At 44.4% G+C, this 14681-nt stretch overlaps 1 protein-coding gene across 1 annotated transcript; it reads left to right on the forward strand.

Annotated features, from left to right (window-relative positions):
* The first annotated feature begins 825 nt into the window (after positions 1-825).
* Positions 826-1708, forward strand: LOC139372676 (cAMP-dependent protein kinase inhibitor alpha-like). Its single transcript, XM_071112461.1, has 2 exons — positions 826-970; positions 1167-1708. The coding sequence occupies exons 1-2, from the start codon at positions 826-828 to the stop codon at positions 1247-1249; spliced, it is 228 nt and encodes a 75-aa protein (XP_070968562.1). The 3' UTR covers positions 1250-1708.
* Positions 1709-14681: the final 12973 nt, after the last annotated feature.

A 14681-nucleotide genomic window follows, 5' to 3' on the forward strand; every position in this document is an offset into this window, starting at 1 on the left:
AGATGTAGGGAAGATAATCAAGGAGGTGATGGAGTCCAGGTGAGTGTCATGAGTCACAGCTGCGCGAGACGATGGTGACAGGTGTGTGGGATAATCAGCAGCCTGATGACCTAGAGGCCAGAGAGGGAGTATATGTGACAGTGTCATTTATTTGAATTGCACTGAATTAAATAATTCTTCCCGCCACTCATATTCAAATTCTGCATCCTGCGGGGTGTGGCCAATTTAATTTGAATTTCAACTCATGAGTTGAATGGGAGTCAATTCCAAAATTCTGAATTGAGCCCAACCCAGGTGTGTCTTGTGTGCTATAAGAGTGTGAGACATGGGATGTAATTCTGCCTGTCACTTGTGTAGCCCAGAGCATGCAAAACAGAACTACAGCAGTCACCATGACAAAAGACAGACACACAGGCAGCCAGTATGTACAGAGAGAAAGCTATTCTTGTGTCCAGCCATGCTCCAGATGAAACTAGCAAATGGATCAGGGCCATCTGAACTGCATGATGTCTGATGAAAACAGCCCTGTGCTTTCTGAGGTGGAACATTACAAAGTAAATGGCCTATGAGATTTTATCTGTTTTTAGTTGTTGACACAAATATAAATAAATACTTTAGCTGTGCAAAAAACAAGTGACAAGTAAGTCTGTTGTAACGATAGTACAAGGACTCCCTCCAGTGGACAAAAGCGGCACTAGAAAAGAGTTGATCCTGACCATGTGATCTGAGCAGTAGAACTTTTGGGTGTGAATATATAATTGATTTACTGTCTCTCTCTTCCCCCCTCTCCCAGGCAGCAGTTGCAGGGTCTCTGATCCTGAGGAGATGACGGAAGTGGTAGAGCCCAAGCTGGACTTTGCATCCTCGGGTCGCTCGGGGAGAAGGAACGCCCTACCTGACATCCTGGGGTCACCGGCTGGGGTCAACCCCACTGACCTTCCACTCAAACTGGCCGAGCTCAACCTCACAGGTGGGTTAGCTCAGCCTGACAGCCTGACTCAAATCCATGAAGCTCCACCACACAACCACTGTCTCGTGGCCAGGTTCCAGGCTGTCTTCGCAAAGAGCCTTTTAACCTCACGGGTCTTTCCTGGTTAAATAAAGATGAAATGAGGTGAAAAATGATAACTAACTGCAGTCTTATGTGTCTATCTCTCTGTGTCTAGATGTTCAGGGAGAAGCCCAGTCTCCCACGGCGGAGGAGGCCCCACCCCCTCCAGAGAGCTCTGAGGGGAATGAAGGATCATAAGGCTGCCTGGTGGGGGTCTAACTAGCCCCAATGTTTACCTCTTGTGAGGCTGATGAGATAACTGTAGGAGAGGAATGGATGGGTAGGACGATACAGAAGGACCCATGAAGGAGTGGTGGACCTGTTTGAACAGCAGCTGAGCTGCAGACAGTGATGAGCAGAGAAAGGGTGGGAGAGAAGGTTAGAAGGATGGACAGAGAACCGTCTCTATCACACAATCTGAAAAGACTTAAGAAGAGCGTTGGTGGGTGTGTGTGTGTGGGTGGACAGATCACCTCTACTCCCACACACACTGCCATGAGAAACAAAGGACATGCGCTGATTATATACTGCTGTGCAAAACGGAGAACTCGCAATTGAAAAAAAATTCAAATGTCCTGCTGACGTCTATAACAGGTCGGACGATGGGCGGAGCCTAGTGACCTCTAGGGGTTCTGAGCTTTCTGATTGTTCTGGAACATATAAGGGGATAATGTATTATAATGTACTAGAAATGTTTGAAGAATGAGGGGCGAGTGGGTTAACTGTATAACAAGAGGCAGCTGGCTTCCTCTTTCACACAGACATTTGATGTAAGTATGAATTCCGATCTGAGACTTTAATACGGATGGCAGCATGGTGTGTACAGCAGATATGGGTTTATAAACGTTGTTAGTGGTTTTGATGACAACCAATGGGGCTACCATGCTAATGGGTTGAGATGAAGACGATGACTGATGTGTTTGTGACCTGAAGTGTTGATGTGTTTGTTTGCAAATGTTAGCTAGAAGCTGATGCTAATGTTATGAGTAGGTTGGACAATCCAATCCCTGTCTTTTAAACATTCCTGACATCAACCTAAAATGGTTTCTCACTGCCAACCATGTACTGTTAAAACACTCCTCTGCTGTTGGTGTATTTTTATCCCGGATTCATCCCAGCTCAGACATTTCTGTTTCCATCTACGTGGGCCGGCACCCGTGTCTCACTGGACCATGGCTCCAGTGGACCTGCACTCACTTGGAGCCGGAGCCAGGCCGCTGGTACTTCTCAGATGGCATTTACATAACAATGGCTCACTGTGAACTTTAACACCTTCTCACAAAGCTGCTGTTTTGGATTGTGCAGCGGTTGTTGAATTCTGCTCTTCTCAAGTCCTCAGTGTCAGCGCTAGCTATGGAAACACACTGGCTAGAATAACATAAGGGTGTATACACTCTTGTAACATTGGTGTCATGGTTGAAAAAAACAGCATGTGACAACTGCTGTTGTGTTAATCTATTCAGCTCAAGGCTGTCTTTCGTTAAAAGGCTTTCTGTTTTCCCAGACTCCTCTGAAATGTGCCTGGTAGCCGTTTACATGGAAACCTGTTTTCTTGTGTTCTATAGCTCTGTGTGAAGTGTTGTTCAACAGTATTTGGGCCATTGACACATACATGTAAACACTTATTTGTTTTTGTTTAGTAGAAGATGTGCCGACCCAGGTGTGTACAGCACAGAGAAATGTCACATTTATAACCAGAACACTACTAAATGCAATGCTACCGATGTATACGCTCAAAGACAATACCACCCACGCCCACAGCAAGGCCTTGGAGATGGAACGCTTGTGCACATGTTTCCCAGTGTGGTCGGCATATGCCTGTGGTCTGGGCATGGGAGCAAGCACCAAGCAACACCGCCACCAAAGTGTTGCATCACGTCTGGAGATGGCAGCATCCTTTCTGCCTCCTTCTGCTCCACTCAGCCACGGACGGACTGGGACCATAAATCAGCCCCGGCATTTGTAACACACAGGCCCTTTTTTTTCCTGGAGGCCCCTATTGTTAGCCAAATAATGGTCATTCTGCGTTAAAAAAACAACAATTTAGACAAGCCCACTTGGCTAAAGATGGACCATCTGGCATTTTCCCGAACTGCCCTATGGCCAGTCCGTGCCTGCACTACGCTGCCGGTCTGAGAGGACTTCTATCTCTTACTCATCAAAACAATAGAGCTAAAAATGCATGGTCGCAACTGACTGATGATACAGTTTGAATATGAACACTGAGGACCAGATGCACGGTGAACAGAAGGACAGACATATACAGTACTTAGTAATGCCAATATATATTTATACTGTTTAACACAGTACATAATACCAGTTATTACACTGCTGTTGTATATATTGTGCTATTACACATGGAAGAGTTTATTTACTATATGTACATGTTCGTAGAGTGAATAAACATTCACTATACAACACAAGAGAATGAACATTCTGTATTATCAATCGTCTTTCTATGAAATGTTTGGGCTGTGGGTATCTATGTGTGGTTTTGTCTCAAACGCAAGCAGCTGAGGCTCTAATTCGTAATGCACTGATTACTGGAATCGTTCATGTGATAACTCAAGGTAAATGTTTATTCTATGGGGAGGGAAAATCTGAGGTGTGTCTCGTAGTGTCATCTGTTCTCAGTGGTGGTATGTGCAGTACATTTTCGTTAGCAGAATTCCACATGTCGATTCTGTCGGGTGGGTAGGCAACATGCCATAATAAATCCACAAAGCTTTCCCTAGATTATTGGTGTTGGGTGTTTTTCTTTGACGCCAGCGGTGGTTCTACAACTTCAGTCCTGCTGCAAACCCAGGAGTAACATTCTGTTGAGCATATTGGAAGGTTTATTGGATCACCTAGATACCTAGTTGGAAAATGTCATTATTTTAGTAAAACACCCACTGGACCTAACTGGTTCCAAAGACATTACAAGCAGCTTGTCAGTGATGCTGTGTGGTTGTGTAATATAATATAGTACTGTATGTCCACCAGGGGGAACCATTTCCTCACTAACCATCCAGACTTCAGCATGTCGGCTTGATGTGAGAGTCTCTTTGTTATGTCTGGGGCACAAAAAGACATTGTCTGGAATAATAGGCGTAACCAGATCGAACACAAATATTTTCTGTCTTAACTCATTGACTGTCAAAGACCTAGAGCATGTTAGACTACTACTGCACATGCATGGTTCGCCCCCAATCCATCAAATATATTTTTCATCACAACCAATGAAAATGGTTAGATGCTGAGTGTTGAGTTGCTGACACACCCTGTGTTGACCTGATGATTGCTCTAGTATAGAAAGTGAATATGTTCTGCTAGGATCTAACACCTCTATTTTCTGCCTGTCTGTCTGCCTGCCTGCCTGCCTGCCTGCCTGCCTGCCTGCCTGCCTGCCTGCCTGCCTGCCTGCCTGCCTGCCTGCCTGCCTGCCTGCCTGCCTCAGCCAACACAGACACAGCCTTACAAAATGCAGACAACAATTAAAACATCACCCATCTATCACCTATAATAACAGCTAGTGCCATACTAGGTCCTCCTCCTCCTCTCTCTGCCACACCACCTAAGTCCCTCGCCGGTGCCGTTGCCATGTAACTTGTTGCTAGGTAACCAGGGTGAAGCCTTGCCCCAGTGTATTGTATTGATCCTCCCAAGCCAAAGGGACACATTCATATTTTAGGAGTTTCCTGTGTCTTTCTGCAGTAAAGAGTGGAGCAAATCATTGTCCCATTTTTAACTCCCGGGATATCCATGTTGTGTGTGCGGGCAAGATAAGCAGCCTGGGATGGAGACTATCAGTACCAAGACTGAGGGAGGAAGGGATGGAATGGGCATGATAGATATGCTGTGTAGAGGAGAGATGTAATGGTCATGTGAATGTACGATTACTAGGGCACTGACACTTCTCCAAATAAGAGTTGATCAGTTATCAGATGTCCAAGAATCTATGACTACACCAGGGCTAACTCGAAACGACTACATCATAGAAAATGTCAGCCAGTCTACACGCAACATGAGAAGAGGGAAGAGAAGGCACTCTGTCTACATTAAGTTGCAGTAATGGAACTAATAGATGTGATTAAACCATAAACAAATACAGAGGCAGATTGAGGAAATTGACTAATGGATTTTCTGAAATGCATTGTGGTTCAATTACTATCAGATTAAAGTAATGTAACTAACAGATTTTAGTCAAGCTTTCCAATACTATTTGATATAAACTCAATGTTTTCCCCTCCCTCCCTCCCATCCCTCCCTCCCTCCCATCCCTAAGTCTATGGTGTAGAACCAGGATTGCTGCATCACCACTCTGCATTACCAGGGCATGTCTGATAAGATTGTATGAGAGGATGATCTAAAATTCAGACAGACAGAGGGGCTAAGAGAGATGGCGACGGAGAGAGACACAGACAGACAGTCAGAGAGAGAGAGTGAGAGAAAGAAGGAGATCTAGAACAGTTGATCAGGCTGGCACTGGGGCCATGGATACGATGAGAAGGTCAGAGAGTGTGGGTATGCCAGCCTGTTCAGAGCAAAGTAGAGTGGAGCAGCCTTATCACGTGTAGCTCAACGTGCCATCCATACCCAGCACTGCCTCGGGAGGAAGAAGGAAAAAGAGAGGGAGGAGAGAGAGAGGGGGAGAGAGAGAGAGGGTGGGGGAGGGAGAGAAAGAGAGAGAGAGGATAGAGAAGGTAAAGGGAAGCAGCAGAAGACAGAGAGAGAGAGAGAGAGAGAGAGAGAGGTTTCTTTGTGGTTACATTTTGTGAATATGACGTGAATAGTCCAGTAGCAGGACTATTCACAGTTGATACTAGAGACACAGGCAATTGATCACTTCATGCACCAGAACACCAGTGGATGGGATGTCCATGTAACCTCTCATAGAGTCCACCTAGTAACTGACAGCCATATTTATTGGTCAGACTTGTGTTCGGTGCCCTTTTCAAAACAAATTAGAGACTGTTGCTCACTCCTCAGCCAATCCTGTGCTTGGGTGAGCGTCACCAAAACATAGTTCTGAATGATGGCTGATGCGTAGGCCCTAATCCTCTCATACAAGTGTCTGGAAGATTCCAACTGGGAAGATAATAGGGGGGTGGGTACAAGACAAGTCAAAAACAGGATCATACCACTAAAAACAAGGTTGTTGTTAGGATGTGTTCTCTTTTGACCTGAAAAGGAGGCTCAGCAGGGGAAGGTATTCTTATCAAAATGGCATTCATGAAATATCTGCAGGTTTGATTATTTGCGCTCCCCTCCTCCCCTCTCTTCCTCCTCCTCCCCGTCCTCCTCCACCCGTCCTCCCCTCTTCCTCCTCCTCTTCTCCACCAGAGCCATGCTTGAAAGTGACTTCATCCTTTGTCCAGAGACAAATCACAAGGCTGTGAACACGGCCCGCATCCACACACACATACACACACACACGCACAAACACACAGAACCGAGGAGGCAGACAAATGACATCATTCCTCCGCTGATGGGGCGGAGACTGGCAGCGTCAGCTTGGCATCACACTGTGTGTGTGTGTGTGTGTGTGTGTGTGTGTGTGTGTGTGTGTGTGTCGCTCACTCCACATAAGCTTTGTGTCAGACAGCCTCACTCTCACACAGCAATACAAAATACAGGTCATCTTGGAGAAACGTAAAGCCTATGAAGCAGGGGGGAAGTAAGCAGTCAGGCTCCAGAGACTATTTTCACATGGCCTCAAATCATTATTTGCTAAAATATTTAACATGCCTTATGCGTGAGATGCCAATGATCAATGTCTGGCACAAATCTTAGTAAAAACATTGGGAATTGTCACTGACATGAATGAAATGAAGGGTCTACAAATAACAACATCTTGAACCAAGTTACATCGATACATTCAATTATTAAATCAAATCAAATGTTATTTGTCACATGCGCCTGAATACAACAGGTACCTTACAGTGAAATGCTTACTTACAAGCCCTTAACCAACAATGCAGTTTTAAGAAAAGACCTAAAAAAGTAAGAGATAAGGATAACAAATAATTAAAGAGCAGCAGAAAATAACAATAGCGGGCTATATACAGAGTCAATGTGGAGGCTATATACAGAGTCAATGTGGAGGCTATACACAGAGTTAATGTGGAGGCTATGTACAGAGTCAATGTGGAGGCTATACACAGAGTCAATGTGGAGGCTATATACAGAGTCAATGTGGAGGCTATATACAGAGTCAATGTGGAGGCTATATACATAGTCAATGTGGAGGCTATATACAGAGTCAATGTGGAGGCTATATACAGAGTCAATGTGGAGGCTATGCACAGAGTCAATGTGGAGGCTATACACAGAGTCAATGTGGAGGCTATGTACAGAGTCAATGTGGAGGCTATATACAGAGTCAATGTGGAGGCTATATACATAGTCAATGTGGAGGCTATATACAGAGTCAATGTGGAGGCTATATACAGAGTCAATGTGGAGGCTATGCACAGAGTCAATGTGGAGGCTATACACAGAGTCAATGTGGAGGCTATGTACAGAGTCAATGTGGAGGCTATATACAGAGTCAATGTGGAGGCTATACACAGAGTCAATGTGGAGGCTATATACAGAGTCAATGTGGAGGCTATATACAGAGTCAATGTGGAGGCTATATACAGAGTCAATATGGAGGTTATATACAGAGTCAATGTGGAGGCTATACACAGAGTCAATGTGGAGGTTATATACATAGTCAATGTGGAGGCTATATACAGAGTCAATGTGGAGGCTACATACAGAGTCAATGTGGAGGCTATATACAGAGTCAATGTGGAGGCTATATACGGAGTCAATGTGGAGGCTATATACAGAGTCAATGTGGAGGCTATATACAGAGTCAATGTGGAGGCTATATACAGAGTCAATGTGGAGGCTATACTCAGAGTCAATGTGGAGGCTATACACAGAGTCAATGTGGAGGCTATATACAGAGTCAATGTGGAGGTTATATACAGAGTCAATGTGGAGGCTATATACAGAGTCAATGTGGAGGCTATACACAGAGTCAATGTGGAGGTTATATACAGAGTCAATGTGGAGGCTATGTACAGAGTCAATGTGGAGGCTATATACGGAGTCAATGTGGAGGCTATATACAGAGTCAATGTGGAGGCTATACTCAGAGTCAATGTGGAGGCTATACACAGAGTCAATGTGGAGGCTATATACAGAGTCAATGTGGAGGTTATATACAGAGTCAATGTGGAGGCTATACACAGAGTCAATGTGGAGGTTATATACAGAGTCAATGTGGAGGCTATGTACAGAGTCAATGTGGAGGCTATATACGGAGTCAATGTGGAGGCTATATACAGAGTCAATGTGGAGGCTATACTCAGAGTCAATGTGGAGGCTATACACAGAGTCAATGTGGAGGCTATATACAGAGTCAATGTGGAGGTTATATACAGAGTCAATGTGGAGGCTATATACAGAGTCAATGTGGAGGCTATACTCAGAGTCAATGTGGAGGCTATACACAGAGTCAATGTGGAGGCTATATACAGAGTCAATGTGGAGGTTATATACAGAGTCAATGTGGAGGCTATATACAGAGTCAATGTGGAGGCTATACACAGAGTCAATGTGGAGGTTATATACAGAGTCAATGTGGAGGCTATGTACAGAGTCAATGTGGAGGCTATATACAGAGTCAATGTGGAGGCTATATACAGAGTCAATGTGGAGGCAATATACAGAGTCAATGTGGAGGTTATATACAGAGTCAATGTGGAGGCTATACACAGAGTCAAGGTGGAGGTTATATACAGAGTCAATGTGGAGGCTATGTACAGAGTCAATGTGGAGGCTATATACGGAGTCAATGTGGAGGCTATATACAGAGTCAATGTGGAGGCAATATACAGAGTCAATGTGGAGGCTATACACAGAGTCAATGTGGAGGTTATATACATAGTCAATGTGGAGGCTATATACAGAGTCAATGTGGAGGCTATATACAGAGTCAATGTGGAGGCTATATACAGAGTCAATGTGGAGGTTATATACAGAGTCAATGTGGAGGCTATACACAGAGTCAATGTGGAGGCTATATACAGAGTGAATGTGGAGGTTATATACAGAGTCAATGTGGAGGCTATATACAGAGTCAATGTGGAGGCTATACACAGAGTCAATGTGGAGGCTATATACAGAGTCAATGTGGAGGCTATATACAGAGTCAATGTGGAGGCTATATACAGAGTCAATGTGGAGGTTATATACAGAGTCAATGTGGAGGCTATACACAGAGTCAATGTGGAGGCTATATACAGAGTGAATGTGGAGGTTATATACAGAGTCAATGTGGAGGCTATATACAGAGTCAATGTGGAGGCTATACACAGAGTCAATGTGGAGGCTATATACAGAGTCAATGTGGAGGCTATATACAGAGTCAATGTGGAGGCTATATACAGAGTCAATGTGGAGGCTACATACAAATCAAATCAAATCAAATCAAATTTATTTATATAGCCCTTCGTACATCAGCTGATATCTCAAAGTGCTGTACAGAAACCCAGCCTAAAACCCCAAACAGCAAGCAATGCAGGTGTAGAAGCACGGTGGCTAGGAAAAACTCCCTAGAAAGGCCAAAACCTAGGAAGAAACCTAGAGAGGAACCAGGCTATGTGGGGTGGCCAGTCCTCTTCTGGCTGTGCCGGGTGGAGATTATAACAAAACATGGTCAAGATGTTCAAATGTTCATAAATGACCAGCATGGTCGAATAATAATAAGGCAGAATAGTTGAAACTGGAGCAGCAGCACAGTCAGGTGGACTGGGGACAGCAAGGAGTCATCATGTCAGGTATTCCTGGGGCATGGTCCTATGGCTCAGGTCCTCCGAGAGAGAGAAAGAAAGAGAGAACTAGAGAGAGCATATGTGGGATGGCCAGTCCTCTTCTGGCTGTGCCGGGTGGAGATTATAACAGAACATGGCCAAGATGTTCAAATGTTCATAAATGACCAGCATGGTCGAATAATAATAAGGCAGAACAGTTGAAACTGGAGCAGCAGCACAGCCAGGTGGACTGGGGACAGCAAGGAGTCATCATGTCAGGTAGTCCTGGGGCATGGTCCTAGGGCTCAGGTCCTCCGAGAGAGAGAAAGAGAGAAGGAGAGAATTAGAGAACGCACACTTAGATTCACACAGGACACCGAATAGGACAGGAGAAGTACTCCAGATATAACAAACTGACCCTAGCCCCCCGACACATAAACTACTGCAGCATAAATACTGGAGGCTGAGACAGGAGGGGTCAGGAGACACTGTGGCCCCATCCGAGGACACCCCCGGACAGGGCCAAACAGGAAGGATATAACCCCACCCACTTTGCCAAAGCACAGCCCCCACAACACTAGAGGGATATCTTCAACCACCAACTTACCATCCTGAGACAAGGCTGAGTATAGCCCACAAAGACCTCCGCCACGGCACAACCCAAGGGGGGGGGGGGGGGGGGGCGCCAACCCAGACAGGATGACCACATCAGTGACTCAACCCACTCAGGTGACGCACCCCCTCCAGGGACGGCATGAGAGAGCCCCAGTAAAGCCAGTGACTCAGCCCCTGTAATAGGGTTAGAGGCAGAGAATCCCAGTGGAAAGAGGGGAACCGGCCAGGCAGAGACAGCAAGGGCGGTTCGTTGCTCCAGAGCCTTTCCGTTCACCCTCCCACTCCTGGGCCAGACTACACTCAATCATATGACCCACTGAAGAGATGAGTCTTCAGTAGAGACTTAAAGGTTGAGACCGAGTTTGCGTCTCTGACATGGGTAGGCAGACCGTTCCATAAAAATGGAGCTCTATAGGAGAAAGCCCTGCCTCCAGCTGTTTGCTTAAAAATTCTAGGGACAATTAGAAGGCCTGCGTCTTGTGACCGTAGCGTACGTGTAGGTATGTACGGCAGGACCAAATCAGAGAGATAGGTAGGAGCAAGCCCATGTAATGCTTTGTAGGTTAGCAGTAAAACCTTGAAATCAGCCCTTGCTTTGACAGGAAGCCAGTGTAGAGAGGCTAGCACTGGAGTAATATGATCAAATTTTTTGGTTCTAGTCAGGATTCTAGCAGCCGTATTTAGCACTAACTGAAGTTTATTTAGTGCTTTATCCGGGTAGCCGGAAAGTAGAGCATTGCAGTAGTCTAACCTGGAAGTGACAAAAGCATGGATTAATTTTTCTGCATCATTTTTGGACAGAAAGTTTCTGATTTTTGCAATGTTACGTAGATGGAAAAAAGCTGTCCTTGAAATGGTCTTGATATGTTCTTCAAAAGAGAGATCAGGGTCCAGAGTAACGCCGAGGTCCTTCACAGTTTTATTTGAGACGACTGTACAACCATTAAGATTAATTGTCAGATTCAACAGAAGATCTCTTTGTTTCTTGGGACCTAGAACAAGCATCTCTGTTTTGTCCGAGTTTAAAAGTAGAAAGTTTGCAGCCATCCACTTCCTTATGTCTGAAACACATTCTTCTAGCAAGGGCAATTTTGGGGCTTCACCATGTTTAATTGAAATGTACAGCTGTGTGTCATCCGCATAGCAGTGAAAGTTAACATTATGTTTTCGAATGACATCCCCAAGAGGTAAAATATATAGTGAAAACAATAGTGGTCCTAAAACGGAACCTTGAGGAACACCGAAATTTACAGTTGATTTGTCAGAGGACAAACCATTCACAGAGACAAACTGATATCTTTCCGACAGATAAGATCTAAACCAGGCCAGAACTTGTCCGTGTAGACCAATTTGGGTTTCCAATCTCTCCAAAAGAATGTGGTGATCGATGGTATCAAAAGCAGCACTAAGGTCTAGGAGCACGAGGACAGATGCAGAGCCTCGGTCCGATGCCATTAAAATGTCATTTACCACCTTCACAAGTGCCGTCTCAGTGCTATGATGGGGTCTAAAACCAGACTGAAGCCTTTCGTATACATTGTTTGTCTTCAGGAAGGCAGTGAGTTGTTGCGCAACAGCCTTTTCTAAAATTTTTGAGAGGAATGGAAGATTCGATATAGGCCGATAGTTTTTTTATATTTTCTGGGTCAAGGTTTGGCTTTTTCAAGAGAGGCTTTATTACTGCCACTTTTAGTGAGTTTGGTACACATCCGGTGGATAGAGAGCCGTTTATTATGTTCAACATAGGAGGGCCAAGCACAGGAAGCAGCTTTTTCAGTAGTTTAGTTGGAATAGGGTCCAGTATGCAGCTTGAAGGTTTAGAGGCCATGATTATTTTCATCATTGTGTCAAGAGATATAGTACTAAAACACTTGAGCGTCTCTCTTGATCCTAGGTCCTGGCAGAGTTGTGCAGACTCAGGACAACTGAGCTTTGAAGGAATACGCAGATTTAAGTAGGAGTCCGTAATTTGCTTTCTAATAATCATAATCTTTTCCTCAAAGAAGTTCATGAATTTATCACTGCTAAAGTGAAAGTCATCCTCTCTTGGGGAATGCTGCTTTTTAGTTAGCTTTGCGACAGTATCAAAAAGGAATTTCGGATTGTTCTTATTTTCCTCAATTAAGTTCGAAAAATAGGATGATCGAGCAGCAGTAAGGGCTCTTCGGTACTGCACAGTACTGTATTTCCAAGCTAGTCGGAAGACTTCCAGTTTGGTGTGGCGCCATTTCCGTTCCAATTTTCTGGAAGCTTGCTTCAGAGCTCGGGTATTTTCTGTGTACCAGGGAGCTAGTTTCTTATGAGAAATGTTTTTAGTTTTTAGGGGTGCAACTGCATCTAGGGTATTGCGCAAGGTTAAGTTGAGTTCCTCAGTTAGGTGGTTAACTGATTTTTGCCTTCTGGCGTCCTTGGGTAGACAGAGGGAATCTGGAAGGACATCAAGGAATCTTTGTGTTGTCTGTGAATTTATAGCACGACTTTTGATGATCCTTGGTTGGGGTCTGAGCAGATTATTTGTTGCAATTGCAAACGTAATAAAATGGTGGTCCGATAGTCCAGGATTATGAGGAAAAACATTAAGATCCACAACATTTATTCCATGGGACAAAACTAGGTCCAGCGTATGACTGTGACAGTGAGTGGGTCCAGAGACATGTTGAGAGACAAAACCCACTGAGTCGATGATGGCTCCGAAAGCCTTTTGGAGTGGGTCTGTGGACTTTTCCATGTGAATATTAAAGTCACCAAAGATTGGAATATTATCCGCTATGACTACAAGGTCCGATAGGAATTCAGGGAACTCATACAGAGTCAATGTGGAGGCTATACACAGAGTCAATGTGGAGGCTATATACAGAGTCAATGTGGAGGCTATATACAGAGTCAATGTGGAGGCTATACACAGAGTCAATGTGGAGGCTATATACAGAGTCAATGTGGAGGTTATATACAGAGTCAATGTGGAGGCTATATACAGAGTCAATGTGGAGGCTATATACAGAGTCAATGTGGAGGCTATACACAGAGTCAATGTGGAGGCTATATACAGAGTAAATGTGGAGGTTATATACAGAGTCAATGTGGAGGCTATATACAGAGTCAATGTGGAGGCTATACACAGAGTCAATGTGGAGGCTATATACAGAGTCAATGTGGAGGCTATATACAGAGTCAATGTGGAGGCTATATACAGAGTCAATGTGGAGGCTATATACAGAGTCAATGTGGAGGCTATATACAGAGTCAATGTGGAGGCTATATACAGAGTCAATGTGGAGGCTATACACAGAGTCAATGTGGAGGCTATACACAGAGTCAATGTGGAGGCTATATACAGAGTCAATGTGGAGGCGATACACAGAGTCAATGTGGAGGCTATATACAGAGTCAATGTGGAGGCTATATACAGAGTCAATGTGGAGGCTATACACAGAGTCAATGTGGAGGCTATATACAGAGTCAATGTGGAGGTTATATACAGAGTCAATGTGGAGACTATGTACGGAGTCAATGTGGAGGCTATATACAGAGTCAATGTGGAGGCTATATACAGAGTCAATGTGGAGGCTATACACAGAGTCAATGTGGAGGCTATATACAGAGTCAATGTGGAGGCTATATACAGAGTCAATGTGGAGGCAATATACAGAGTCAATGTGGAGGCTATACACAGAGTCAATGTGGAGGTTATATACAGAGTCAATGTGGAGGCTATATACAGAGTCAATGTGGAGGCTATACACAGAGTCAATGTGGAGGCTATATACAGAGTCAATGTGGAGACTATGTACAGAGTCAATGTGGAGGCTATACACAGAGTCAATGTGGAGGTTATATACATAGTCAATGTGGAGGCTATATACAGAGTCAATGTGGAGGCTATATACAGAGTCAATGTGGAGGTTATATACGGAGTCAATGTGGAGGCTATATACAGAGTCAATGTGGAGGCAATATACAGAGTCAATGTGGAGGCTATATACAGAGTCAATGTGGAGGCTATATACAGAGTCAATGTGGAGGCTATACACAGAGTCAATGTGGAGGCTATATACAGAGTCAATGTGGAGGCTATATACAGAGTCAATGTGGAGGTTATATACAGAGTCAATGTGGAGGCTATACACAGAGTCAATGTGGAGGTTATATACAGAGTCAATGTGGAGACTATGTACAGAGTCAATGTGGAGGCTATATACGGAGTCAATGTGGAGGCTATATACAGA

The sequence above is a fragment of the Oncorhynchus clarkii genome, chromosome 18, assembly GCF_045791955.1.
Source record: "Oncorhynchus clarkii lewisi isolate Uvic-CL-2024 chromosome 18, UVic_Ocla_1.0, whole genome shotgun sequence".
NCBI lineage: Eukaryota > Metazoa > Chordata > Actinopteri > Salmoniformes > Salmonidae > Oncorhynchus > Oncorhynchus clarkii.

Excerpts from the sequence above, each read along its gene's own strand:
- LOC139372676 (XM_071112461.1), top strand. The coding sequence starts at position 826 with ATGACGGAAGTGGTAGAGCCCAAGCTGGACTTTGCATCCTCGGGTCGC. Across the intron at positions 971-1,166 it reads GGCCGAGCTCAACCTCACAG|ATGTTCAGGGAGAAGCCCAG; the intron begins GTGGGTTAGCTC and ends CTCTGTGTCTAG.